This window comes from Neodiprion fabricii, chromosome 3 (genome assembly GCF_021155785.1).
Source record: "Neodiprion fabricii isolate iyNeoFabr1 chromosome 3, iyNeoFabr1.1, whole genome shotgun sequence".
NCBI lineage: Eukaryota > Metazoa > Arthropoda > Insecta > Hymenoptera > Diprionidae > Neodiprion > Neodiprion fabricii.
Genome location: NC_060241.1, coordinates 13,981,962 through 14,009,115, shown reverse-complemented (window position 1 = coordinate 14,009,115; position 27,154 = coordinate 13,981,962). Strand labels below are relative to the sequence as shown.

Genomic DNA, 27,154 nt, shown 5'->3' with positions numbered 1-27,154 from the left:
TCTCCCCATAAAATTACGCTGGTGTCAATAAATGAGGAAAAATATATCTCATTCACGAATGCGTTGGTGAAACAATAATGTGCTTGAGATTCATCGATTCGTTTCAATTTTTATGACTAGCAGCATCCTTTCCATAAACTTTCCACATATTTGAATGATGCAGATAAACACACCACGCGTGAATTCTGCAATAACCAGACTCAGTTTAGTTTGATGACTGGTAACGACGTTTTCCCCATGATTACGTTGATTACTGGGAGAAGCTCGATGAAACTCGGCTACCTGCAACTAAGCATATCTACTCACACCCATGTCATGAAAATATTTCAAACGACGATGACAAGCATGCTAAAAATGTTTGGGGAGAATTCTATTTAGGGCTAATGAAGAACTATAGAGATTGATAAATGCAAAACGGTGATATGACCAGATGTCTCCGAACATATGATTCACATCCGTTGCACTACAACACAGTGCCGGGATTTGCTTTCGATGCTATGCTCAAATACACGGGAGTAAATTTACAATATTCTGATCGACCCACTCGGGCCAATAACAAGTTTATGGGGGAAGATTTCGAACCTAGTAACGTGGAATCGTATCTCATGTATTTTGACGTAAACAATCTATACGGTTCGTTCGAGTGGTGGCATAATGTTATCGATATATCAACTCACTCGGATGATCCACCGATCGGTTTCATCCTGAACCGATGGATATCCGAATATCCTATAGAGCTTCACAAGAATCATAAAGATTTTAATTCTTTTATCTCGAGCATTTTACAACTCAAGTTCTGATGAAGGATGGAAACAGTGGTAAAATTATGACTGAATTCATCGGGGATTCACGTAAAACTGAGCACATCTACCATCAGAGCGGGTTAACGTGTCAAAGATGCCGAAAGTGCTACGTTAAAAACCGTCACGTTTAACGATTATAAGCATCGCATGGGAAGGCTCACAAAGAGTTGGTCCGTACCAGAATGCCTAATACGTAGTGAAAAACATGAAGTTAGTTCCATTGTACTGAAAAATTGACGTCGAGTTGGCGGGACTGTGATATGCAATTGGTACCTGGATAAACAAACGCAATACCTTGACGGGTTTACCACCACCCTCACAATGAACTGACCATAGGATAGAACTGAGGACATAGAACTGCTGTAAGGCCAACCCCATCATCAAACAAAGATAGTTCTCCAACAAAACGATAGATCCGTGCAAAACTATACACATTTACCACCACGGTTGAAGACAAAACGATATATATCAACATCAACAAAGTGAGAAAACGTGTCAAGGGATGTCAAAACTGCAACGACAAATAACATCACGTTTAATGATTATAAGAACCGTCTGAGGGGCTTACCAAGAGTTGATTCACCCCACAGTGTTCAATACGTAGTAAAAAACGCGAGATTAGCCCCAATCTACTGAAAAATTGAGCATGTGTTGACAAGACGGTGATATGCAACCGACACCTGGGCAAACAGGCACCGGAACTTGAAGGGTGTGCTGCATCCCCGCAATAAACTAGCCGTCGGCTGGAACTGGGGGCCATAGAACCGTTGTAGATATATGCGTTTGACACACAGGGCGATACTTCATGAAACAGAGACGTTTCGCCAACAGTACGATATTAAGCAGATCAAAATTTTTAAATTTGTATACCATGTTAATTCATGTATTTATCAATTATTTATTCATTTATTATGAATATATTGAACAATTATCCATATTCATTCGTTTACCACGAGAAAAGTATCCAGAAAATCGAAAAAAGTCTCCAGAAAACGAAAAAAAGATTTCTGAAAACTATTTTCCTATTAAATTAACACGTAAAAAAGTTCACCAAAAAATCATCCGAGCATTAATCGTATCAAAAACTTATAGATTATTATGACCATGACTATTTTCATTATTATTATTATTATTATCATTATTACGATTGTTATTATCATTATTATTATTGTTGTTGTTGTTGTTATCGTTGTCGTTGTCGTTGTCGTTGTCGTCATCGTCGTCGTCGTCGTCATCATTATGACTTTTATTATTATTATCATTATTATCATCATATTTATCATTACTATCATTATTATCAACATCATCATTATCATTATAATAATTATTATTCGAAGGCCTTTGGACACAGCAGGCGGTGGTGGAGGTGCCCCCTGCTACCAGGGTTCGGCACTATCGACGACGAGACCGCCTGCAGCCGCTCTCTGCCGCAGCCGAGGAGGACCGCGATCCTCACCCTTCCCAGGATGTCGCAGGAGCTGTCCTCGCTCCGGTAGAAATTACTTCCTCGGATTCACAGGCCACATGATTGTGGTACGCATACGACGTTCTGGCGCGGAGCTTCAGTCGGCTCCACGGGCGGCTGTGCCGCCCCCAAAGCTGCACGCGGACGCCGTCGTCGATAGTGCTAGACTCTGGTAGCAGGGGGCACCTTCACCATCACCTGCCGTCTCCGAAGGCCTTCAAATAATAATAATAATGAATATAATAATGGAGATAATAATGATAATAATAATGAGGATAATAATGATAGTAATAATGATAATAATGATGATAATGGTGATGATAATGACAATAATGATGATAATAATAATGATAATGATTATAATAATGATGATAATAACAATAACAACAACAACAACAACAACGACTATAGCAGGCGGCAGGGGGGTTGAATCCCTCGTTCGGGACGTGACGACCCCGCGTACATCGAGTAAGTCAAGGGAGACTGTAGTCGTCACAGGCCCAACGGATGGCCCCCGAGCGGCCTCAGGGGCCGTGCTATGTTCCGGCACGGTACGGGGAGTCGCGCCCCCGAGAGACCCGTAGCATTGAGAAACTTTTATGGAGATGCACAAGGGTAACAACGTTATACCTCAGGTGGTAGCCCCAGCACAGGGGAACTCCACCCTGGGTTCCGACCGGGTGAAAGCCCCGGTGGCCTATAACAGCGGCATGAATTCTGAGGGCCGCAAATTGTGCAAAGACGAGGCGACATAGACGGCAACAAAGACGGTGGACAAGAAATCTAGAACAGCGGACAGGACGACACTCGGACACCGACGACGAGACAGGACGGACAGCGTGTCGAGCACGGGCTGCGGAATGAATTGCGCTTCCGCTGTATCCACAATCGGCACGAAGACACGAATCACGGACGATATGCACCTGACGGACGTATTGTTACTGATTCGCAGTACAACAACAAGGATGGCCAAGGCAGCGGCTATCCGAAAAAACATGAATATGTCCGTTAAACTGGACATAAAGACCATCCTCGAGGCTGCCAACGTTGCGCTTAACAGGCGCGCCAAAGCAGTCGCTAAGGATCACGAGACGGACAACGAGACGACGGAGACGGACGTTGAGACAGAACAACGGACACAAAACACTCAGCGGACTAAACGAAAACGGGAGGCGACTTGAACCATTCCGGATTCCTCTCAGAAGAGGGCAACGGTTGCGGAACCGGTCGCTGACTGGCGGACCGTGACAAAAAAGGAAGAGAAAAAAAAGAACCGGAAGACGCGGACGGACGGGACGAACGCGACAACGAACACGACGGCCGGGACTGAGGGGCGCAGAGCGGCTCCCAAACATTGGGGGACGGCTCTGCTCGTCAAACCCGGGAACGACAAGACGTACTTCGAAATCGTGAGGACGATACGGACCACGGTCGACCTTGCGAAGAGTCACGTCAAAGTGACGACTCTCAGGAAGACGAAAAATTGTCTGTGTCTTCTAAAGATAAAGACAGACGCCAACGGACGAGACGACTTCCGACGCGTCCTGCAGGACACAGTCGGCGACGCAGGCAACGTCAGGGCCGGGACCTCCAGGGTTCAACTGGAGATCATGGACCTTGACTGTGTCACGACCAGAAACGACGTGATACAGGCACTGCGACGAGAGACGGGACGAGACGCGGACTTTGGGGTCCACATCTTCGGTCCGAACCGGGCCGAGCAGTTGATGGCTGTATGCGACCTGGAGCCGCAGGAAGTCAGAGCGCTGCTCGGCCGGGGACGGATCGAGATTGGATGGGTGGGATACCGCGTCCGACCACGACTGACGGTGACGAAATGCCACAAGTGCCTGGGATACGGGCACACGAAGGTATAATGCAAAAATACAGACCGGACGAAGTGCTGCAGGAAATGTGGCGAGACGGGACACTACGTCACGGACTGTAAGAACGGACCGGCCTGCCCACTGTGCGCCGAGGCGGGCCACGGCGATGCGGCGCATCTCGCGGGCTCCGGGAGATGCGCAGTGTACCGGGGTGCGCTGGAGAAGTGCAGGAAGCAGGTCGGAAGACGAACAGGATAGTCCAGGGTAACCTGAACAGCAGTAGGACAGCAGACATGCTACTACCACAGATAGCAGACAAACACGACGCCGACATTCTGATCCTGTGCGAGCCGTACAGGATGCAACAAACGCAGGATTGGATCACGAAAGAGACCAAGACAGCAGCTATCTGGGTAAAGGGCGCTGCCCGAGACCGGATAACCGCTCGTGGCGTTGGGGACGATTACGTCTGGGCTAGGGTGGGCGCTGTCACTTACGTCAGCGTCTACCTGACCCCAAACTGCGCCGCGCCGGAGTTTCTGGCGAAGGTTGCGCTCCTCGAAGACAGACTCAGGGACCTGCCCCGGGACCTCAACGCGAGGGCGGTCGAGTGGGGCATGACGGTAACGAACATACGCGGACGGCTGCTGCTGGAGATGGCCGCAAGGCTGTACCTAGTGAGGGCAGATACAGGCGACGTACCAACGTACAGACGGCCGGGATTTGGAGACTCCTTCCCGGACGTAACGATGGCGACGGAAAGAATTCTGCCACGGATGAGGCGGTGGCGGGTGTTCGAGGGCTACACGGCCAGCGATCACCAGTAAATCGCCTTCGAAGTGGCAGGAGAGACAAGGACGGCATGGACGAGGATCCAGCACCCACCGCGGTGAAACGTAGACAAACTCGACGTACCGAAGTTCTCGGCGGAGCTGGCGGCAGCGCCGGCCCCGATTACTGACGTCCCTCCGGAGCTGACTGGCCGGCAAAGGGCGGAAAGACTAGCAGACGAGACGGTCAAACTGACGACGCGGCTGTGCGACAGCAGAATGACAAAAGGAAAGTACGGACGCAACAGACCACCACAATACTGGTGGACGAACGAGATAGCCGAGTTGCGGAAGAGTTGCCTTGCAAAACGACGACGGGTGACGAGGGCTGGCCGGAGACCCGAGAGGGAAACTCTTCAGGTCAAGGACAAGGCTGAACGAAATCGACTGACGTACGCCATAAGAGACAGCAAGATGCGATGCTGGAAGAAGCTCTGCGAGGAGGTGGACCGCGACTCTTGACGTGCCGGTTACAAGACTGTGACCGGTAGGCTTGGGGCCCGGATCCCGCCAGAACTGAAGGATGCTGAAACCACACGACGGATCGTCGATGGACTGTTCCCGACGCACCCGACGCGTACGGACGCGACGAACGACGACGAGACGGCGGTGCCATCCGTCTTCACCGCCGAGGAGCTCGTCGGAGCGACCAAAGCAATGAAGAGGGGTAAGGCGCCAGGACCGGACGGGGTACCGGCGGAGGTTCTTCGGCTGATGGCGAGCCTGAGGCCGGAGATACTTCTCGACCTCTACAACACGTGCCTTACGACCGGGACATTCAGCGACCGGTGGAAGGTGGTGAGGTTGGTCCTTATCCCAAAGGGTGAGGGTGACCCCAGCACGCCGTCGGCCTACCGGCCGCTGAGCTGACTGGATACGACAGGGACACTGTACGAACAGCTTCTGCGACCACGACTCACGGACGCGATACAGGACGGTGGAGGCCTCTCGGACCAGCAGTTCGGCTTCCGGAGGGGTCGATCAACGATTGGAGCGATCCAAGAGGTGGTTGACTCCTTCCGGTCGACAGACAGACATTGCCACTCTGCGCGACCCGTCGCGCTGCTAATGACACTTGACGTTAAGAACGCCTTCAACTCGGCCAGGTGGGTGGATATCCTAGGGTCGCTGAGAGGCGACTTCGGGGTCCCGCCTGACTTGCTCCGGGTTGTTGAAGACTACCTTCGGAACAGACGGCTGACGTACGAAACGACCGAAGGCCAAGTGACGCGACAGATCACCACAGGGCTCGCTCAAGGTTTCATACTAGGACCTGACTTCTGGAACGGGATCTGCTCAGACTGGAACTCCCACTTGGCGTTCGCCTAGTGGCTTACGCTGACGACGTGGCAGCAGTGATAGTCGAGCGCACTCCGGATCTGGCACAATACGCACTAAATCAGACTATGAGACGAGTTCGACGGTGGATGACTGACCACGGACTGCAACTTGCGACGGAAAAGACAGAACTGGTGCTTCTCACCAGAAGACGAATACCGAAGACATTACGCATGACGGTCGGGACGGACGAGATCGAGACCAGAGGGGAAGTCAAGTACCTGGGGGTGACCCTGGATACGAAGATGACCTTCTGGCCTCACATACGACGAACGGCTCAGAAGGCGGCTGAAAAGATAGCATCCCTGAGCCGCCTGATGGCATACACAACCGGACCGACACCGGGGAAACGGAGACTTTTAATGTCGACGGTGAACTCGATCCTTCTCTACGGTGCGGAGATCTGGGCAGACTCCCTGAAGACTGAAAAGTACTGTCACGCAATGACGACGGTACAGAGACGAAGAGCGTTGAGGATCGCTTGTTCCTATCGGACGGTCTCAGCGCAGGTCGTTCTGGTGGTGACGGGCGTGATTTCCATAGACCTCCTTGCGTTCAAGCGCAAGAAGGTCTACGGGAGAAACGCGAACGTGACCTGACGGGACGCGGCAACGACAGAAAGAGACGCGACGATACAGACGTGGCAGGAACAGTGGACGGAAGAAACGACGGGAAACTGGACAAGACGACTCGTCAAGGACCAGAGACCGTGGATGCAGAGGGGGTTTGGGGACGTGAATTTTTACGTCACCCAGCTTCTGACGGGCCACGGTTATTTTAGACGGTACTTATACAACTTGAACCGAGTACGGACGCCCAACTGTACGTACAGTGGACATGAACGAGACGACGCGGAACACACGTTCTTCGAATGTCACCGCTGGACAGAACTGAGACAGAGACTGGAGACGGTCGTGGGAGGCATCACTTCCGACAACATTGTCAGGGTGATGCTCCATAGTGCAAAAACAAGTTGCCACCTACACAGAGACAATCTCACGACGCAAGAACGCGGACGGCTGCCTGACGTAACGTAACTGACGGACGGCCTGCAATGGGCAGACGGACGGACAGACTGACAAGACTCACACCGACAGAGCCCCCAGCTAGAAGCGATATCACCATAGTCCCTGGCTGGGGGCGTTGCACAGGAGGTGGCGGTTTAGTGGGTAGGCCATTCTAGTGTCCGACATCCGCGCTAGCCTGCATGACTGGCGTGAATCCGTAACTTGGATTTCGCAACTGCTCGAAAAAAATAAAATAATAATAATAATAATAACAACAAAAATAATAATAATAGTAATAATAATGATGACGATGACGACGACGACAATAATAATAATAATATTAACAACAACAACACCAACAACAACAACAAAAACATCAACAATAACAACAACAACAACAACAACAACAATAATAATAATCATAATCGTGATGATAATAGTCATAGTCATAATAATCTATAATTTTTCGATACGATTGATGCTCAGTGTATTTTTTGGTCAACTTTTTTTTATTTTCGGACATTTTTTTTTGTTTTCTGAAAACTTTTTTTCAATTTCTAAAAACCTTTTTTGCGTTTTCTGAAAACTTTTTTCCATTTCCTGAAAACTTTTCTCGTGGTAAACGAATAAATATGGATAATTGTTCTATATATCAATAACGAATGAATAAATAATTGATGAATACATGAATTTAAATAATATTCGAATTTTGAAACTTCGATCTGCTCGAAATCGTACTGTTGGCGAAACGTCTCGGTTTCATGAAGTATCGCCCCGGGTGCCAAACGCATAAATTCACAACGGCTCTGTGCCCTCATTTTCAGCCTACGGCTAGTTTATTGCGGGGTTGCTGCACACCCTCCAAGTTCTGGTGCCTCTTTGCCCAGGTATCGGTTGCATATCGCCGTCTTGTCAACTCATGATCAATTTCTCAGTACATTGGGGCTGATGTCACGTTTTTTACTACGTATTAAACACTGTGGGGTTAATCAACTCTTGGTAAGTCTCTCAGACGGTTCTCATAATCATTGAACGTGATGTTATTTTTCCTATTATCGTGCGCAAAGTTCGATTTTGCGCATGCATTTGCTTTCGCAAAGTACCATTTTCCCACACGTTGATAAAAGCGTGCGGGAATGCAACTGAGAGAACGGGGATGTAGCTAAGTGTGCGGGAATGTGGTGAGCGTGCGGGAATGTGTAAGAGCATACGAGCGATTCCAAGGTATATACGCGCGCGCCATTTCTGCGGCACTTTCTTTGCAATAACACGTGCGAGCGATACTTTGACGTTCGTTGTCCATATTGAGAAAACGGCAGGATACACAACACAGAACGCACGTTTTACAGAAATAAACAAACCGGCGCGGCTGAGCGTCGTCCGGAATGTACCTGTCAAAACGTGCGTTCTGTGTTTTGTATTCTGCCGTTCTCTTAATACGGACAACGAACGTCAAAGTGTCAGTCGCTCCGCATCCGCTCTTTAGAAAGAACAAGTGAAGTGAGAGTGAATAATTACGAATAATGTACAAAGTGATACGCATGGCGAGGGTAAGGATGTGTCTAAAGATACATCTATAACCACATCAAATGCATCGGAGTCGTTAGGAAATGTACCGTATCATTTTGTCAATTGTCACGTCACGATGAATATTATGAATAATTGAAAATAATGAAGAAATCGGATTTTTCTCAATTTTATAAATTTATAATAGTTCTACAATTTATTTTTTTTGGGCGGGGGGGCTGCGCCCCCCCGAACCCCCCCGTCCCAGCACCCCAACACCACCGTTCTGTGCGTTTCAATTATTCAAAATAATTGTGGTGGTCGAACTTTGCGCAACTTGATAGGAAAAATAGTATACGATACTTGTGCGGACGTAGGTTATCCCGCACTCGCTTCGCTCGTGCGGGAACTACCTACTTTGCGCTCTCGTATCGTAATGTACTATATCGTTGCAGTTTTCGCATCCCTTGACTCGTTTGCTCTCTTTGATAATGTTAATATATATCGCTTCGTCTTCAAACGTGGTGGTCAATGTGTATAGTTTCGCACGGATCTATCGTATTGTTAAAGAACTATCTCTGCTTGATGATAGGGCTGTCCTCACAGCAGTTCTATGCCCTCAGTTCTATCCAATGGTCAGTTTATTGAGGGGGTGGTGGTAAAACCCTCAAGGTATTGCGTCTGTTCGTCCAGGTATCAGTTGCATATAATAGTCTTGCCAACTCAACGTCGATTTTTCAGTACAATGGGACTAACTTCATGTTTTTCACTACGTATTACGCATTGTGGTATGGACCAACTCTTTGTAAGCCTCCCCATGCGATGCTCATAATCGTTAAACGTGACGGTTTTCAACGTTATACTTTCGGCATCCTTGACACGTTTACCTACTCTGATGGCAAATGTGCTCAGTTTTACGTAAGTCCCCGATGAATTCGGTCATAATTTTCCCATTGTTCCCATCCTTCATCAGAACTTGAGGTGTGAAATGCTCGAGACAAAAGAATTAAAATCTTCATGATTCTTGTAAAGCTCTAAAGGATATTCGGATGTCCATCGGTTCAGGATGTAACCGATCGGTGGATCGTCCGAATGAGTTGATATATCGATAAGATTATGCCACCACTCGAACGAACCGTATAGACTGTTTACGTCAAAATACGAGAGATACGATTCCACGTTACTAGGTTCGAAATCTTCCCCCATAAACTTGTTATTGGCCCGAGCTTGTCGATCAGAATATTGTAAATTTACTCCCGTGTATTTGAGCATAGCATCGAAAGCAAATCCCGGCACTGTGTTGTAGTGCAACGGATGTGAATCATATGTTCTGAGACATCTGGTCATATCACCGTTTTGCATTTATCAATCTCTATAGTTCTTCATTAGCCCTGAATGGAATTCTCCCCAAACATTTTTAGCATGCTTGTAATCGTCGTTTGAAATATTTTCATGACATAAGTGTGAGTAGAGATGCTTAATTGCAGGTAGCCGAGTTTCATCGAGCTTCTCCCAGCAATCAACGTAATCATGGGGAAAACGTCGTTACCAGTCATCAAACTGAACTGAGTCTGGTTATTGCAGAATTCACAAGTTGTATGTTTATCTGCATCATTTAAATATGTGAATAGTTTATGGAAAGGATGCTGCTAGCCATGAAAATCGGAACAAATCGATGAATCTCAAGCACGTTATTGTTCCATCAACACATTCGTTGATGAGATATATTTTTCCTTATGAAAATAAGGAAAATTTTATGGGGAGAAGTTGATGCTAGGGATTTTAATGAGAATTTTGTATTCAATGGGGTTGATGAATTGTGTGAAACTGATGGAATTGTGAATAGTGTTAATGATTATAACGGCCAGGAATATGAATATTTTCACATACGTTAATTCTCAATCAATCTGTCTTGAAAGACATGTCAGAAATCGAAGTATTTCTTTACATAATGTCATCGTACTACAACAATGCGGATTAGAAAATGTTGTGATGCATACCGCACTCTCGACAGCTCCGTTAGAATCTACTGAATTTGTATTTTCAAACATGAATAAGCCCGGTTACATTACCTATATTGCACGAGAATTAGTACGTGTAACAACATGAGAACCAGTGGACGACAGAACAAGTAGAATAAGCGAATGTTATCAAGAGCTTCCCCGTCTATAGAGGAACCGGAAGTCTTTTCAAGTTACCGGGAAACCTGCAAAAGATTAGGTTGTATTAGGTTGGCTAGGTTGTACAGTCTCGAGTTGGAAGAGGTTATATGAGGTTGGGTTGTAGTGTCTTGGATGATGTTAGGTTATGTTAAGTTGAAGTAGCCTTGACGTAGGTCAGGTTGTAGAAACCTCGAGGCCGTCGCGCCGACCGCGAATTGCTCAAGAATCATTGAACTATAGAAGCTAGCGATCAAGCTTGATCGAATAAATTATTTCAAAAAGTAGTTTATCAATTTAGGTAAGGTTGGGCAGTCTTCGATTAGGATAGGTTATATTAGGTTGGGTTGTAGTGTCTTGGGTGAAGTTAGGTTACGTTAGGTCAAGTCCCACCGTCTTAGGTCAGGTTAGCCTTCACTCCGCTGGGTTAGGTCGGGTTAGAGCTATGGATGATATAGGCAGGGAGGACTATCTCCGCGTACAGACACTGTCCGTAAAGCCGAGGCAAAGAAATTGAGATCGCATCGCTGCGTGAAGAATTGTATACATTTTTCAAACCTCACTGAGCTTACGAGTTATAAAAGTACATAGTCAGGAAAGAAAAAATGGTTCTTGAATCAGAGAAGATTTCTTTAAGTACCAAGTTCATCATCTTGCTTATTATAAATGTTTTTATCGTAACATGTTTGAGAGTTTTTGAATCGTTTAATCATTTGTTTTCATATGTGCAAACAAAAAGTATTGAAGTTTTGGGAATTTTTCATTCTGATTTATTGTTCATTGTTCATGGTAGTGTTTTGTGGCGCATGGTTTTCGCTCTTTTCGTTTGAAGTGTTTGTGTAGCATTTTAAATCAAATTCAGTTGTTTATCCTTGTTTACAGTATCCGCTGAGGACTCTAGAGTCCCTAGGGTGGGTCAGTGTAACGGATTTTGAGAAACGTGGCTAAGGTGGGGCGGAAATTCGAAGCGAAATTGCATATTTTCGAGGGCTAGCCGACGACTGCCGATGGCAGGGTGACGATTCCATAGACTTCTACGGCATCAGATGGTTGATCGATGGGTGTTGGGGGCAACGCTGCCCCTTCGAGGATTGAGATCACCTGGCGTGGCACGCACCGGAGGCATTGTGGGCGGTTTACCACCCGAATTACTGAACATCTCCCCCAATGCCTCTTCTTTCAAATGCTTTAAAATAAAAACAAAGGGTTACATATCGACCCGTTATATATCATATTTGATTGTGTCTATGAATTAAAACTCATTTCCTCTCCAAATAACTTGTGAGTTGGTTACAGATTAGTTTCAGGTTTAGATGGGAAATTTTTGAGGTATAGCGTCGTTTATGTTGGTTACATAACGTTGGTAAAATTTAATTCGATATTGTGTCGTGATCTTTTTGTTTGGGGATTCTTCTGAGGAATTTTTAATGAAGGTATGTATGTATGTAATATTCATTGTTTCCCTTTGAGTTACAAAGACTTCCATTTTCTTCTCCCTTTACCATATTTTTACATGTTTTCTAAACCTATTCTTATCCTTTTCCTACTTTCTACCTTATCCTTACTTATTTTTTAATTGCCTGTGCCCTGTGCCATTGCCTCGGCATGCCCTTACTTTCCCTCTAATCCTTTTCTTACTTCTTATCCTTATCTTCATCCAACCATATCCTATTTTACCTTATTTTATTCCCTATTCGTCCTTATCCTAATCGACTTCCATTTCCCATTCATCTCTCACTCTTTCATTCTCTTGGACATCCCTGATTTATTTAGGTTCGCCCATCCAGACTTCTCCCACCCCCTCCGCACCCATCATCTCCCTCACCACCTCCTGCTAGCTTTTAACCCTTTTATTCCAGCCCACGCACCTTTCCCATTCGTGCTTCCATGTTTCCTCCCCCCCCCCGCACACCCGACACCTTCTTTTTCTTCCTCTTCTTCCCAGTACCTTGCCTCCTTCATCTCGCTTCCTAATCCAAATCTTGCCACCCTTGTCCACCTGCTTTCCCCCATCCCTTTCCCAGATACCCTGGTATCCCTTCTCCTTTCACTAGCCTGTACCTTCTGATGTACCTCGATTCCCTTATTTTCTCCCACCTTTCTTTTCTCTGTTTTTTCCTCTCTCTCTTCTCTATTTCCCTAAAATCCACCGCTCCCCTTTCCCTTCTCGCGACTACCGCTCCACTCTCTGCTCCCCTTTCCGCAAAGAAACTTTCCCTTTCTCTTTCCCATCTCGATCCCTGCCTCCCAACTTCTGCCTTTTCCCTTACCTCTTCCCAGCATCTCCTAGCTAACTCGCTATCATACCCTCTCTCCAGCTTTCCTTCAAAATAGCATGCCCTTCTCCCTGCCCTCATCCTAAGCTTCTCCCTCTGCAGTTCCTCCCTTACTGAATATCCCGGTGTTCGCCCATCCACTCTAATGTCCATCTAAAAAATCTATCCTGCACCGCCTTGATCGCCCTTCACTCCCTCCACTACCATATCTCCGATGCGTACCCTATTACCGTCCATACCAGCCTGTCAAATAACCAAATCCTTTTTTCCCAATCCCTCCCAAACCTTCTTCTTTCTACTCCCCATACCTGCCTCATCACTACCCCTGCCTTCCGTACTCTCTCTTCCACGTGTACTTCTTATCCCCCATTGCACTTCACTCTTTACCCCAGGTAGCTGAACTCTTCAACCTCCTCTATCTTCTCCCCTTTCCATCTCCAATCCATTTTTTTCCTTTCACCACCTCCTTTCCTAAATCTCATAATCCTTGATTTCCTCACATTCACCGTCAGCCTTTTCCTATCCATATACCTTTTTAACTTCCTAATCATGACATCAATCTCCTCTTCACCTTCCGCTGGTAGCACTATGTCATCAGCATACGCCAACGTACATACCCTGCCGCCGGCCAAATCCACCCCCCCAACCCTTCTTCCTCTCCCCATATCCTCTTCCAAATCCGCCAGCAGCAGGTTGAATACATGCGGACTAAGCGGACATCCCTGCCTTACCCCTCTCGCCGTCCAGAACGCCTCACCTACCTTTCCCCCGCTCTTCACCCAACTCTTTGTTTCCTTGTAAATTACCTCTATCCTCACCCTTAGCCCTTCCCTCACCCCTCTCCTTTCCATAGTTTCCCACAGCACCTTCCTGTCCACCAAATCGAACGCTGCTTTTAAGTCCACAAAGAACGCCACCATCTTTCCCTTATCCCTATCCACCTGTCTATTGATTAAATAGTTGAGCACATATAAGTTGTCAATTGTACCCATTCCTTTCCGAAAGACAGTTTGATTTTGCGGTATCATGCCCTTCTCCTCTACCTCTCTTTCTAACCTTTCCGCTGATGCCATCGCATACACCTTATACAGAGTTGGCATCAGCGTCACCCCCCTATACTCTTCTACCCTTTTTCCCTCCACCTTCTTTACTATTGGCGCTATCAATCCCTCTCTCCAATCCTCTGGCCAGCCCTCCCCCACCCAAATTCTGTTACATGTTTTCCATATCCACTGCTCCATCTCTCCCCCCCCCCCATACCTCTATACCTCGCTAACTATTCCATCCCCCCCTGGTGCCTTTCCATCCCTCAGCTTTTCTATTACCTTTTCAATCTCTTTCCTCCGCAGCTCCACTTTCCCGTCCCCCTTCCTACTCGCCGTCGCCCCGCCTTCTGTTACCTTGCTTTCTACTCCGACTAATAATCCCATGAAATATTCCCTCCACTTCTGATCGCCTATTTCCTCATTCTCCCTCCCCCACTCCTTTCTTTCCCTGTTAACCATCTCCCATACCTTGCTTTCTGTCCTTGCTTCCGCTGCTTTTTTTATGAATCTCGCATTTTCTTTCTTTTTCCTCTCCTCGCATAGCCTATTACATTTTATCTTTCCTTTTTATACCCTTCCCCTTCCCCCTCCCCCTTTCTCCAGGTCCTTCGACTCTGCCTAACTTCCGCTTTTTTTCGCCTACATTCCACATCCCACCAACCCTTTTTCACTTCACTCCCCCTGCTTCCCACATCTCAAGCTCGTCTAAGCTCCCTTATTCTTTTTCCTGTCTCTTTGCCTACATCCGCTTCTCCTACCCCCTTCCATTTGGCCTCTGTTCTAAACCTCCTTCTACCCGCCTCTGTCCAGTCTCCTTAACTAGCTCCCCCTACTCTTTTTCCCTTTCTTGTCCTAGTCACTGCCCCCCTCATCCACACTATTACCTGGTGATGATCCGAGACAACCCTATCCCCAATCTCTATCCCTTTGACCCTATCCCTTACCTCACTGTCTCCTATAGCGTAGTCTATCACCGTGTGACGGGTTTTGAGTCCGCACGAATAATATGGGGGGGGGGGAAACAATTAGAGACGGGGCGGATATAATAGGTAAAACTTGGTGTGTGTATTTGTAAAACGGGGGGGGGTACATGTGGTGCGATCGGGGGGGGTGAGTCGACTTAAACTACGGAAGGTACAAAAGGGTTGTAGACTTTAACGGGGGCTGATCACGCCTCAGCCCTTAGCGTTACTTAATACTAACTTACAGGTACGCGCGCGGGGGGGGGGGGGGGGGGGGGAGTGTGTGAGGTGCCGGGGAAGGTGAGGTAGGGAGGGTTGGTATTGCGAGGGGATGGGGGTGTAGTGTGACGGGGAGTGTGAGGTAGAAAGGGTTGGTATTGCGAGGGGAGGAGCAGATCGGCTGTAGAATGCAGGCTAACATGGTGTCGTCGGCGTGTGTGGATAATGGTGTGCATGTACGGTGTGAGTGTCGGTGTCTCTCTCGTGTGCTCTCTCTCTCTCTCTCTCTCTCTCTCGCGTGTGCTCTCTCTCTCTCTCTCTCTCTCTCTCTCTCTCTCTCGCCCTCTTCGCTTCTCGTGAATTTCTCTTCTTTTCGTGTGGCAGCTTCGCCGACCGTGGTCGTAATGCTGCTGGCGCTCGGCTCTGCCCAGCGTCGGGGGGCTTCGGTTACGTTCATGTCTTTCCCAACGGGACGGGACTCACCCGTTCGGCTCTTCCCCGCGGGTTTGGGGTTTGTTATGACTTGCTCTGTAGGTGCTACGTCACAACTCCCCCCTCCCCACGCGGGGCGAGGCCTATAGGGTGAGCCGGTTTCGGTGACGGATTTTGTGGTCATTTCGTCTGTGTATTCTCCTTTTGGTATTTTCTGTTGTTTCTGTGTTGTCTGTTCCGATCTGTCGGGGTTAAGGGATGTAGGTGGGGTTGTATTTGCGGGGTGTGTGTTTGGTGTGGGTTGTTGGTTGTCGTATACCTACTTATTCTACTTGGTCTCTTGTATCTTAATCAAAATCGTGTTTTTTCTCTTATACAAACTTATTCTATTCTTATATTATTTTGTACTCAAATTTTTGGTTTTGGTTCGGTGGCTCTCGTCGGTGTGGGTCTTGGTGAGTTTTTGCGTTGTTCTTTGTTCCTCGTGGCTCGTGGTTGCTTCTCCGTGGTTCTGCTTTGGAGTTTTTGGGTTGTGTTCTTTTTCTTTGGCCTCCGTCCGTCGTTGTTCGTCCGTTGGTTTGGTGTTGTCAATGTATTTAGTGTTTTCTGTTTTGTCCCCCCCCTTTTTTTTTTTTTTTTGTATCGTATTGCGTCCCGTGTTGTGTGTGCGTCGTTGTTCGTCCGTCCGTTTGGTATTGTCAGTTTGTCTAGTGTTTTCTGTTTTGTTCTTTTTTCTGTTTGCGTATTGTTTTTCGTTTTTTGTATCGTCTTGAGTCCCGTGTGGTGTGTGTGGTTGGTTGGGGTGTTTGTGTATGTTCGACTGTGTCCGTGAGTAAGGTGGTGTCGGTGTTACTGTCTGTGTCGTTGTCCGTCGTTTGTGTCTGTGGCATGCTTGTGTGTGTGGTTTCTAAGTGTATAACTGTCTCTGCGGTGGAGGTGGTGGAGTCTGTGTCGCTGTCGGTGTCTGGTGTGTTTGAGGGTTGTGTTTTGTGTGGTGCTGTTTGATGTGTGGTGTGTGGTTGGCGTGTTGAGGTGCTGGCTGCTGTTTCGTCAGTGTTTGTACGTTGGTGTGCCCGTCTGGTCATGTATCTGTCTCTTTCGGCTCGTAGTTCGTCGTACAGGGTGCTTGTCGATTGTAGGTTTGCAATTATGGCTATTATTTCGGGGGGTGGTCCTGTGTGTTTTTTGTATGTTTGTTTTGTCTGCGTCGGTTCTGTGTGTGTCCCTGTTGGAGAATGATTGTAAGATCCTGTCTTCTGTTGTCTGTGGTCTCGTGAGTCTGGTGCCTGCCCATAGAGGGGGTGATGCGGGGGGTAGTATGTGCCGTGGTGTTGGTGTGGATGTGGGGCGTGTGGTTGTGTGGGGTGTTTGTTTCTTGGTAAGTGGGTGTGTAGTCGTGTGTGTGGCTGTGGTTCGTGTGGTTTGGGTAACTGTTGGTGGGTGTGTGACAATTTGTGTTGTGTGTGGTGTGTCTGTGTTAGCTTGTGTGCAGGTTTGTATGTGTTCTGTGTATTTTGTGCCCCGGACCAGCCCGTTGCATTTTGGGCATTGCCTTGGTCTGGAGAGTGTAACTGTGTGTGTGGTCATCGGTGTGAGTATTTGAGAGTGCGCCTGTGTGGGTGTGGGTGCAATGGTTGTTATGTGTGTTGTTGTCGTGGCGGTCTGTGTTACCTGTATGTATGTAGTGGGTGTCGGTAGTAGGGTTCGTCGGGTCTCTGTCTGGTGTGTGCCGTCGCGTCCGTATCTGTGTGGGTGTGGGGCCTGTCCTGGTGTTTGTAGTAGTGGTGTTCTCTCTGTTTGTGTTGCCGTTGTCGTCGGTCTCGTCAGTCGCAGTGTCATCAGGGCCGGTATTTTTGGTTGCTGGTTTTCCATGTTGTCTTTCTGTGGGGTGAATACACATGTTAGTTTATTTTCGAGGTGTGTTATTGGGCGTGGTTCTTTTATTGCTTATTTGATTATGTATATAATTTTAGGTCTCCTATGCGACATTTTCCTATATTTTTACAGCTTTCTGTTGTTAATTCGTATATTGTGGGTGAGACTTTCTTAGTGATTATGTATGGGCCTATGAATTTTTTACTTAGCTTTGCTGCCGTTCTTTCTGGTCCGGATGAGAGTGTATGGTTCTTTTTCAGTACTCTGTCTCCTTCCTTGAATTGAATGTCTCGTCTTCGTAGGTTGTAGTAGTGTGCTTGTTTTTCGTTTGCTTCTATTAAGTGCCTCTGTACTTCGTCTCGAAGTATTTGTAGTCGTCTCAAGTGGTCTGTCCATCTGTCTGTGTCTTGTAATTCTATTTCGTCGTCGTTCTCTAACTGATTTCTTAGACATTGTGTGGCATTTAATTCCCTTTCTAGGTTCAAAAAGGCTGGTGTGTGTTTAGTTGATGTGTGTGTACATGTATTGATTGCGAATTGTAAGTCTTGTAAGTGTATGTCCCATTCTGTGTGGTCGTTGTTTACGTAGGCTTGGATCATTGTTTTAGCGGTTCTGTTGACTCGCTCTACGGGGTTGGCTTGTGCGTGGTATGGGGGGATTGTTGCGTGTCTTGTATTGAATTTTTGTGTCAGTTCGCGTATGAGTTTGTTTATGTATGGTGTGCCGTTATCTGTTAGTAGTATGCGTGGTGTACCCCATCGTGATATTACGTGTGAGTGGAATGACTGTTCTACCGTTTTTGCGTTTGCTTTGCGTATCGGTATAATTTCCACCCATTCTTCGAAAACTATGATGTATTGGTTTTTTTGCTCTGATAGTGGGAGTGGGCCCATGATGTCTGAGGCTACTACTGTCCACGGTTCTTCAATTATTCTAGTACCCATTAGCCCTGCCGGTCGCGCTTGTATTGTTTTAATTCTTTGGCATGTGTTACATTTTTTTATGTAGTTTACTGTGTCTCTGTACATCCCTGGCCAATAATATTCTTGGGCTACTCTTTGATATGTCTTTTCGATCCCTAAGTGGCCTGCTTGTGTTACGTCGTGATTTTCGTGTAGTATGTGTGTTATTTTGTCTTTGGGTACAACTAGTTTCCATGGGTTTGTGTCAGGTAGGAGGTTTGAGTGTAGGGGTGTAGGGCGGTGGAAGTATAGTTGTTTGTTTCTGATTCGCCATGATTCGTTTTTCTCTGGGCGTGTTTCTACTTGTGTTTTCTTGTATGTGTACCATTTGTCTGTCGTGTCTTCTATTGTCTCTATGTATTCTTCGTCTTCGTGTCGTCTTGAAAGTGCGTCTGGTACGTCGTGCATTGTACCTTTTCGGTGTGTAATGTCAAAGTCGTATTCTAATAATTCTAGTGCCCATCGTGCAAGTCGGCCTGTGGGGTTTTTTAATTCTTTAAGCCACTTCAGTGCGTGCTGATCTGTAATAACTTTGAAGTGGTATCCTTCCACGTAGGGTCTGAATTTTTTAATGGACCAGAGTACCGCCAAACATTCTCTCTCAGTTGTGGAGTATTTACGTTCTGCTTCGCTTGGCGCACGGCTAGCGTATGCTACGACGTGCTCTTCGTCATCGGGAGATTGTGTTAGTACGGCACCTATCCCTGTTCCGCTAGCGTCTGTTTGTAGTGTGAATGTTTGTGTGTAGTCCGGGCATGCGAGTGTGGGTGGTGATGTGAGTGCGTGTTTGATTATGTTCATTGCGTTTTCTTGTTCTTTTCCCCAGTGCCATTTCTGGTCTTTTTTCAGTAGTCGTGTTAGTGGTTCTGTAATGTGTGCGAAGTTAGGTATGAAGCGTCTGTACCAAGATGCCATGCCAATTAGTCTCCGTAATTGTTTTATTGTTTTTGGGCTTGGGTAGTTTTCTATGGGTTGTGTTTTGTCGGGGTCTATGGGTAGTCCGTGTCTGTCTACTATGTATCCGAGATATTTTACTTGTGCGCATCCGAATTCGCACTTCTCTGGGTTTATTGTTAGTCCGGCGTCTGTGATTCTTTTGAGTGTTTGTTCTAGTCTTAGTAAGTGTTCGTCGAATGTTTGTGTTACTATTATTATGTCGTCTAAGTATGCGAATGCATATGGTTCGCATTCTGGGCCTATGAGTCTGTCTAGTAGTCTTTGGAAGGTCGCCGGTGCGCCTGTCAGTCCGTATGGCATTCTTTTAAATTGAAATAAGCCCATTCCCGGGACTGTAAAGGCTGTTATGTGTTTGCTGTCTTCGTCGAGTGGTATTTGGAAGTATGCTTGGCTTAAGTCGATTTTTGATATGTACTGTGCTGTCCGTAGTTTGTCTAATATTGCTGTCATGTATGGTAGTGGGTATGCGTCTTTTTTTAACACTGAGTTCACTTTTCTGAAGTCTAAACAGAAGCGATATGTGTTATTTGGCTTTTTTATCATGACAATTGGGCTCGACCATTCACTTTCTGATGGTTCTATCACGTCTTCTCTCAGCATTTTGTGTATTTCTGTGTGGATGGCTTCTCTAATTTTTGGTGACAACATATAATATCTTTGTTTTATGGGTGCGTGTCCTTGTGTGTCTATTTTGCGTTTGATTAGGTGTGTTAGGCCGAGTTGGCCTGGTAGTGTCGAGATTTTCTGCTGTATTGTCGACTGTAGTTGTGTGTGTTGTGATTGTGTGAGTTCTTGTATTCCTGCGCATATCTGTGGTTCGGTTTCATTGTCGGTTTGTGTGTCGTCTGTTGTTCGTGCGTTTGTGGGTATGATTTTTTGATTAGTGATTTGTGTGTTCTGTGGGTTGTCTTTTGGGGGGGTGTTTTCCGGTGGTGTCTTTGTGCTGGGTAGTGTTGGTGTTAGTGGTTTTTGTTTTATGGTTGTTTTTTGTGTGTTTTCGTGTCTTTCTGTTGTTTTCGGGTTCGTTTGTTGTTTCGTTGCTCCTAATTTTTCTGCTGCTTTTGCTTGTTTTGTGTGTGTTTGTGTAGATTGGTGTCGTATTTTTCGTGTTTGATGTATTTGTATGTATTCTTTGAGTGGTGTTGGTAGTTCTTGTGGTCTGGCTTGCATGTGGTAGTGTGTCTGTGGGTCGTCTATAAGTGACCATGTGTTTTTTCCATAATTTATTTGTATTCCAAATCTCATTAAGCCGCTGTTCCCAATGATACATTGCGAGCCTAAGTTTGGTATTGGGAGTGTTACTGCTCCTTCTATTTTCACCTGTGTTCCGTTTCCCATTGTAGCTGTTCTGTCGGGTGTGTCGTTTATCGGTGTGTCTGTGTTGTGTAGTATTTGTATTACTTCTGCGCCTAGGTATGAATGTGTCGCGCCTGTGTCTATCAATGCGTTTAATTCGTGACCGTGTATTTCGATTCTGATGTGAAATCTACTTTCCGTTCTGTTGTTATCTGTTGTAGGTGCTACTGTCTCGGGTGTGTTTGTGTTGTTTGTGGGGTTGCCCTCCACCGTTGCTGGGTCAACCCTCACTCGTTTCCCTGGTTCTGTACCTGTGTGCATTGCCATCTGAAGTGTCCGGGTTGGTTACAGTTAAAGCATCTGCGTGGTGTTGTGCCTGTGTTTGAGTTCGCTTCTGTTTGTTGCGGAGTGTAGTGTGGTGAGTTATACGTGATTGCGGGGTATCGAGTCTGTTGCGTGTTTTGGTTTGTTTGGTTTCGTCGTATGTTGTCTGTGAGTGCTGGTGGTATATTTGGTGTTGCGAGTAATGTTGGGCGGGGTTGTGTTTGTGCGTACTTGTATGGGATGTATTGTGTGTGGTGTGTTTGGTGTGTGTAGGTTTCTCGTGGGTGTGTGTAGTTATTTAATATTGTTTGTCTTGTGTTTTCCCATTCGATGTTTGCTTCCCATTCTTTCGCGGCTATTTCCAGTTGGTCGAAGTTCGCGAAGTCGTATGGTTTTATTTATGCCTTGTATTCTATTTTCATGTTTCTGTATGCCAAGTCTAATTGTGTTCGTGGGTGGTATGGTGGTTTTAGTTTTGATAGTAGTGTTCTAAATTGTATTAGGAATTGTGTAATTTTTTGTGTTGGTCCTTGTACGTAGTTTTTGATTTTTGTTCCAGTCTGTCCCTATGTTGTATGTCTTGAAACGCGTGTGTAATGTCTCTTTCGAATTCTTCCAGTGTTCGCCATTTGCCTCTATTTAATCTGTACCAGTTTTTTGCGTCACCTTCGAGTATCGGGCTGAGGTTGTTGATTAATTGTGTATCGTGCATTTCATAACCCGTTTGGTAGTCGCGGAGATTTTGTAAAAATTCGTCTATGTCTTCGTTTGTGTTTCCTGAGTATTTTATGCTCCATGTTTGTATTGTTTTCATTGCCATTGTCACGAGCGCCGCACATCTAACCAAAATTGTAACATTTTTTTTTGTAACATTATCATTTTTAACTATCATTTTCATTATTATCATCATAAAGACAAGGAAGCATAGTTTTAGTTGACCATATAAAATGTCTCATAATCAGTTCGTGGTATAGCCAAGGGCAACGGCGTAGCTGGACAGCCAGCAACGTCAGCGTCTTCGCGCCCGCCGGATCCCGGGTGTAATCAACACCGGGATGAGGCGAGCGCGAAATCACGCGCTCTGAGGATGACCGTTGCGAGGCGAGCCTTTGTTTAAAAATTGCAAACTCAGCAAAAAGCTCGCTCGCCGTCCGACGTTCCAAGGGGTGTCGGACGAGCGAGCGAAGCCAGTCCCGTTAGAGACAGCATTAAACCAACATCTACGGAATCAGGCTCCTTCAGAGCTGTCGAGTAAAGAGTTATCAGTCTTGGGTCTCCGACGATCACAGAGAGAATTCCCTGTGAATCTATCCGCGGTAATTCAAGCGTCTCGCGTCGCGACATCAGTCTGTGAAGTTAGAATTAAGCGCTATAAGCAAAGCCACGAACTTGATTAAGCCGTGTAGTACATAAGTGAGTGAGTGAAGGTGCAAGCTTCGGCACCTGAGAGGCCGAAGCCGAATCCAGTCAGTGAGATCACGAAAGAGTGAGAACGTGAGTAGCGTAAGAAATTGTAAGCTTCCTTGTCTTATAATCGCTGCTTCAAGTATTCATTAAATATCTACACTTGCTTCCATTCAAAACATTTGCACGCAATAATTGAAATCCTCCAAACCATTTCCCACGGAACGCCCTGTAGAGGACGTTCACCCCCGAATCCGCCAATAATTAAATAATAAACCTCATTAATAACCAAGAGGGTAAGTCGTCGCGTGCGAGACCGCTCCGCACGTGACACCATTGCTGGCTGATTCCAGTATGTACTGTTCGGGTTTGGTGTGTGGATTAGGTGTGTCGTGTTTTGGTTGTTTGTGGGGTGTATTGACTGTGTGCTGTATATGTGTGGGTCTTCGTATTCGTTTCCGTCGCTTGGTAGTGCTCCGAGGTCTATCAGATTTCGTATAAGTCGTGTGTTGCGTGTGTTGGTGGCTAAAAATGTGTCTGTTCCCGTGAAGTGTCGGTTCGTTTGACTGGTTGTTACCGTGTTAGTTTGCGTGTGTGTAGGTGTTGGGATTGTATTGTATGTTTGTGTGGGATTTGTTGGTTCTGGGCTTTCTTGATGTTGAATTTGTGTACTATGTAAATTGTGTATATTCTCTATGATAGCTGCATCGATTATATTTATTGCGTTTGGTGAATTTATCGAGCGTCTTCTATTTATTTGCTGCGGTTGGGTCGGCGTTTGTTGATCTCGTGTCGCGCGCGGCTGGCTCTGTGTCGAGTTGTTTTGGTTGCGTTCGGGTGTGTGTATGTCCATGTGTTCGCGCGCTAGGCCTTGCGGTTCTCTGTGTCCTTGGTCTGCCATTGTGTGTATCGCGTTTGGTAGTGTGTGTGTTCAACTGTCTTTATTCGAATTTTCGTGACTGTGTAGCTTTGTTTCGTGAGCCTATGTGTACTTTGTTAGCGTTTATTCTTATGTTTTGTCTCTTAATTGTTCGGATTTGGGGCAAAAATGTGGGTAATTCACGTTGGGCGCCAATTTGTGACGGGTTTTGAGTCCGCACGAATAATGTGGGGGGGGGGGGGAGGAGACAATTAGAGACGGGGCGGATGTAATAGGTAAAACTTGGTGTGTGTATTTGTGAAACGGGGGGTGGGTACATGTGGTGCGATCGGGGGGGTGAGTCGACTTAAACTACGGAAGGTACAAAAGGGTTGTAGACTTTAACGGGGGCTGATCACGCCTCAGCCCTTAGCGTTACTTAATACTAACTTACTGGTACGCGCGCGGGGGGAGTGTGTGAGGTGCCGGGGAAGGTCAGGTAGGGAAAGTTGGTATTGCGAGGGGATGGGGGTGTAGTGTGACGGGGAGTGTGAGGTAGAAAGGGGTGGTATTGCGAGGGGAGGAGCAGATCGGCTGTAGAATGCAGGCTAACCTGGTGTCGTCGGCGTGTGTGGATAATGGTGTGCATGTACGGTGTGAGTGTCGGTGTCTCTCTCGTGTGCTCTCTCTCTCTCTCTCTCTCTCTCTCGCCCTCTTTGCTTCTCGTGAATTTCTCTTCTTTTCGTGTGGCTGCTTCGCCGGCCGTGGTCGTAATGCTGCTGGCGCTCGGCTCTGCCGAGCGTCGGGGGGCTTCGGTTACGTTCGGGTCTTTCCCGACGGGACGGGACTCACCCGTTCGGCTCTTCCCCGCGGGTTTGGGGTTTGTTATGACTTGCACTCTAGGTGCAACGTCACAACCGTCACCCCCGCCCCTCCTACATACGTAAATTCTTCCTCCTCATCATCCTCTATGTTCCCATTCATTATTGTCCATCCTGTCTCTTCCAAAAATTACACCAGCTGCTTACCTTCCGAGTTTATTTTCCTGTCCTTCAATTTCCTACTCCTCCTCTCCCCCTCTCCTTCCCCCAAACATCCTTTCCCCTCCTGCCCTGCCTGATATTGAAATCACCCCCCACTAGCACTTTTGTTCCTTCTTCTACCTCTTCTGCCCGCTCCTTCAAATCCCCTATCTTTTCTTTCAGATCCCCATTTACGTATATTCCTATTACTATCCATTTTTTCCCCTCTACACTTATCTTCCTTATTATCATCCCCTCTTTTACCTCTTCCCTCCCGCCCTTCTCACTTACTATCTCCTTTTTTACCCCTGACAGCATTCCGCCTATTGCTCTTCCCTTCCTATTTCTTTTCACCGCATACTGCACTTCCCATTTATACCCCGCTGGCAACTTATTCCTAATCTTTTCCCACCCCTTCTTCGCTATCCATGTCTCCATTTAAAATATCACATCGCACTCCCTTGGACCCCTCCAAAAATCTTCATCCTTTCTCGCAAGCCCCGCCACATTCCAGAAAACTACTTTCCACCCCTCCCTTTCCATCTCACCTACTCCCCTCTCTCTCCTCTTTCTCTCCCACCCCCCCTGCCTCTGCCCCTCCCTACTGCACATTCCCCCGACTGCCTTTCCCTACGTCTCCCGGCCTGTGCCTCTAGACCTCCCTCTTGTCTTTCCTCGCTTGCTGTCCTTTCCCTGTCGCCTTACCCTACTTTTTCCCTCCCCACCCTTTGCCCCTCTTCCCTCTCTCTCCCTTCACCGTCCCTAAGCACCTCTCCTATCTCATCCCACTTCAACATTTTCACTTCTATCCAGATCTTTGCATACCCTATTCTTACTCTGTTTCCCCTTCTCTCCTCGATAGCTGCTATCTCCCTCAACTTTCATTTCATTCTCCTCTCTGCCCAGGTGAGATCTCCCTGTATTCTCTCCTTTCTCCCTTTGAGGAGGCTTCTTCTTCTTATTACCTGCCTCTTTTGCTCCCTGTTCCCCGCCTTGCTATCCATATCCCCTTTTCTCCCCCCTTTTTCGCGCCTACCTCCCACATATCCTTTACCTCGACCTCTATCCCTATCACCTGCATAATCTTTTTCAACCCTTTCTCTTCTCTTCCCTTTTCTATTCTCTTTCCTCTCAATAGTATATTTCCCCTTCTTTCTTCCCTTTCTTTTCTCTCTATGGCCCACTCCATCTCTTCTAACCTATCTATTGTTACCTGCGCCACTTCAGCATTCCCCTTTCCCTGCCTCTCTCCTCCGCCTTCTGCACTCTTCTTTTCCAATTCTGCCAGTCTTTCCTCTACCCTTTCCATCTACCCCACTCTCCGCACTTCTACCTCTTCTGATCTTTTACCTAGGTCCCTTATCGTTTCCTTCATCTCCCCCCTCTCTACTTCCCACTGCTCTTCCCTTTTAGTCATTTCCCCTTTAATCTTTTCCATTTCTTCCCTGATCCCCCTTCCCTGCCCTTTGACCTCCTCCAGACCTATCTTCAACTCTTCCCTGATTATTCTTGACATATTCTGTATACTTCCTTCCTTTGCTTTCCCCTCCTCACCTGTCTTGCCCTACGGCGACCGGTAAACTTTCCTGCTTTTGAGAAATTTTGATTGGTATTTTGATTAACTGAAACGTTTGTGCTATTCGTAATGCCGTTTATTGTTTGCATTTCCACGTCTTGATTTTGATCTTGTGCTCGTCCAGTATCGTTCGATTGACTCGGTATTTTTGCCGGATCGTTATCTATGCCTGTACGGAGATTTCATTATTGCTGTTGTTGTTGTTGTTGTTTTCATTGTTATTATTATTATTGTTATTATTATTATTATTGATAATGATATGTTACACCTGTATGCATAAGGGAAGAGAATGTGGAGATATTTTGTATAACTGAATATTTTATTGTAATTCTTAGACGATTCACAGTCTCCGTGTTGAAAATGTGCATGTATGGGGTTGCAAGCCGGTGTGTTTACCGATCCAGGATTGTGAGTGGGGAGAGGTTGTGAAATTGATCAATATGGCTATACATGTGGCTGAGCAAAAATCAAGAACCTGCACACCCTCAACCACCGTTGGGTCCTGTGGTGGGGAAAAAAATCGGTCAACGAAAAAGCAGGTAGTGGGCAGCGCAGAATGGTGACTGGGTGGAGGTCTGCGGTGGTGGACCACCGCAGCCATCAAAGAATGAAAAAATTTTATGACGTACAAGTCTGAGCCTGCACACCCCAACCCTTATCAGCGTGGGGCATGTGATGGGAAAAATTTGATCATCAAAAAAGCAGGTAGCGATCTCTTGAGAGAATTTTCCAAGCTTATACTGTTGTCGCGTTACATTTTTGCCTGTATGTCACGAGGCGTACACCCCATGAACGATTGGCTGATGGGTTTTTGCTCAGTGTAGGGTGAGCGTGTCTCCTTTCATACAAATCCGAATAGCTGTTTGGAACTTCTCTAGCATTTTGAAAAATCTCTTGTGCAGAAACAGGTGTTTGACAAAGTGAGTGGTGAAAAAAGGTGTTCATTCACAAACCCGAAGACTTCAACGAGTTTCTACTTTTGTGTGTACTTTATAGAATATGTATAGTGC

General features: G+C 46.6%; 1 protein-coding gene across 1 annotated transcript; it reads left to right on the top strand.

The window, feature by feature from the left end:
- The first annotated feature begins 5,143 nt into the window (after nucleotides 1-5,143).
- On the top strand, nucleotides 5,144-6,861 carry LOC124178256. The gene is made up of 4 exons (XM_046561492.1): nucleotides 5,144-5,316; nucleotides 5,416-5,722; nucleotides 5,825-6,030; nucleotides 6,225-6,861. Exons 1-4 carry the CDS (start codon nucleotides 5,144-5,146, stop codon nucleotides 6,859-6,861), a joined length of 1,323 nt encoding a protein of 440 aa, XP_046417448.1.
- The last annotated feature ends 20,293 nt before the right edge of the window (nucleotides 6,862-27,154 follow it).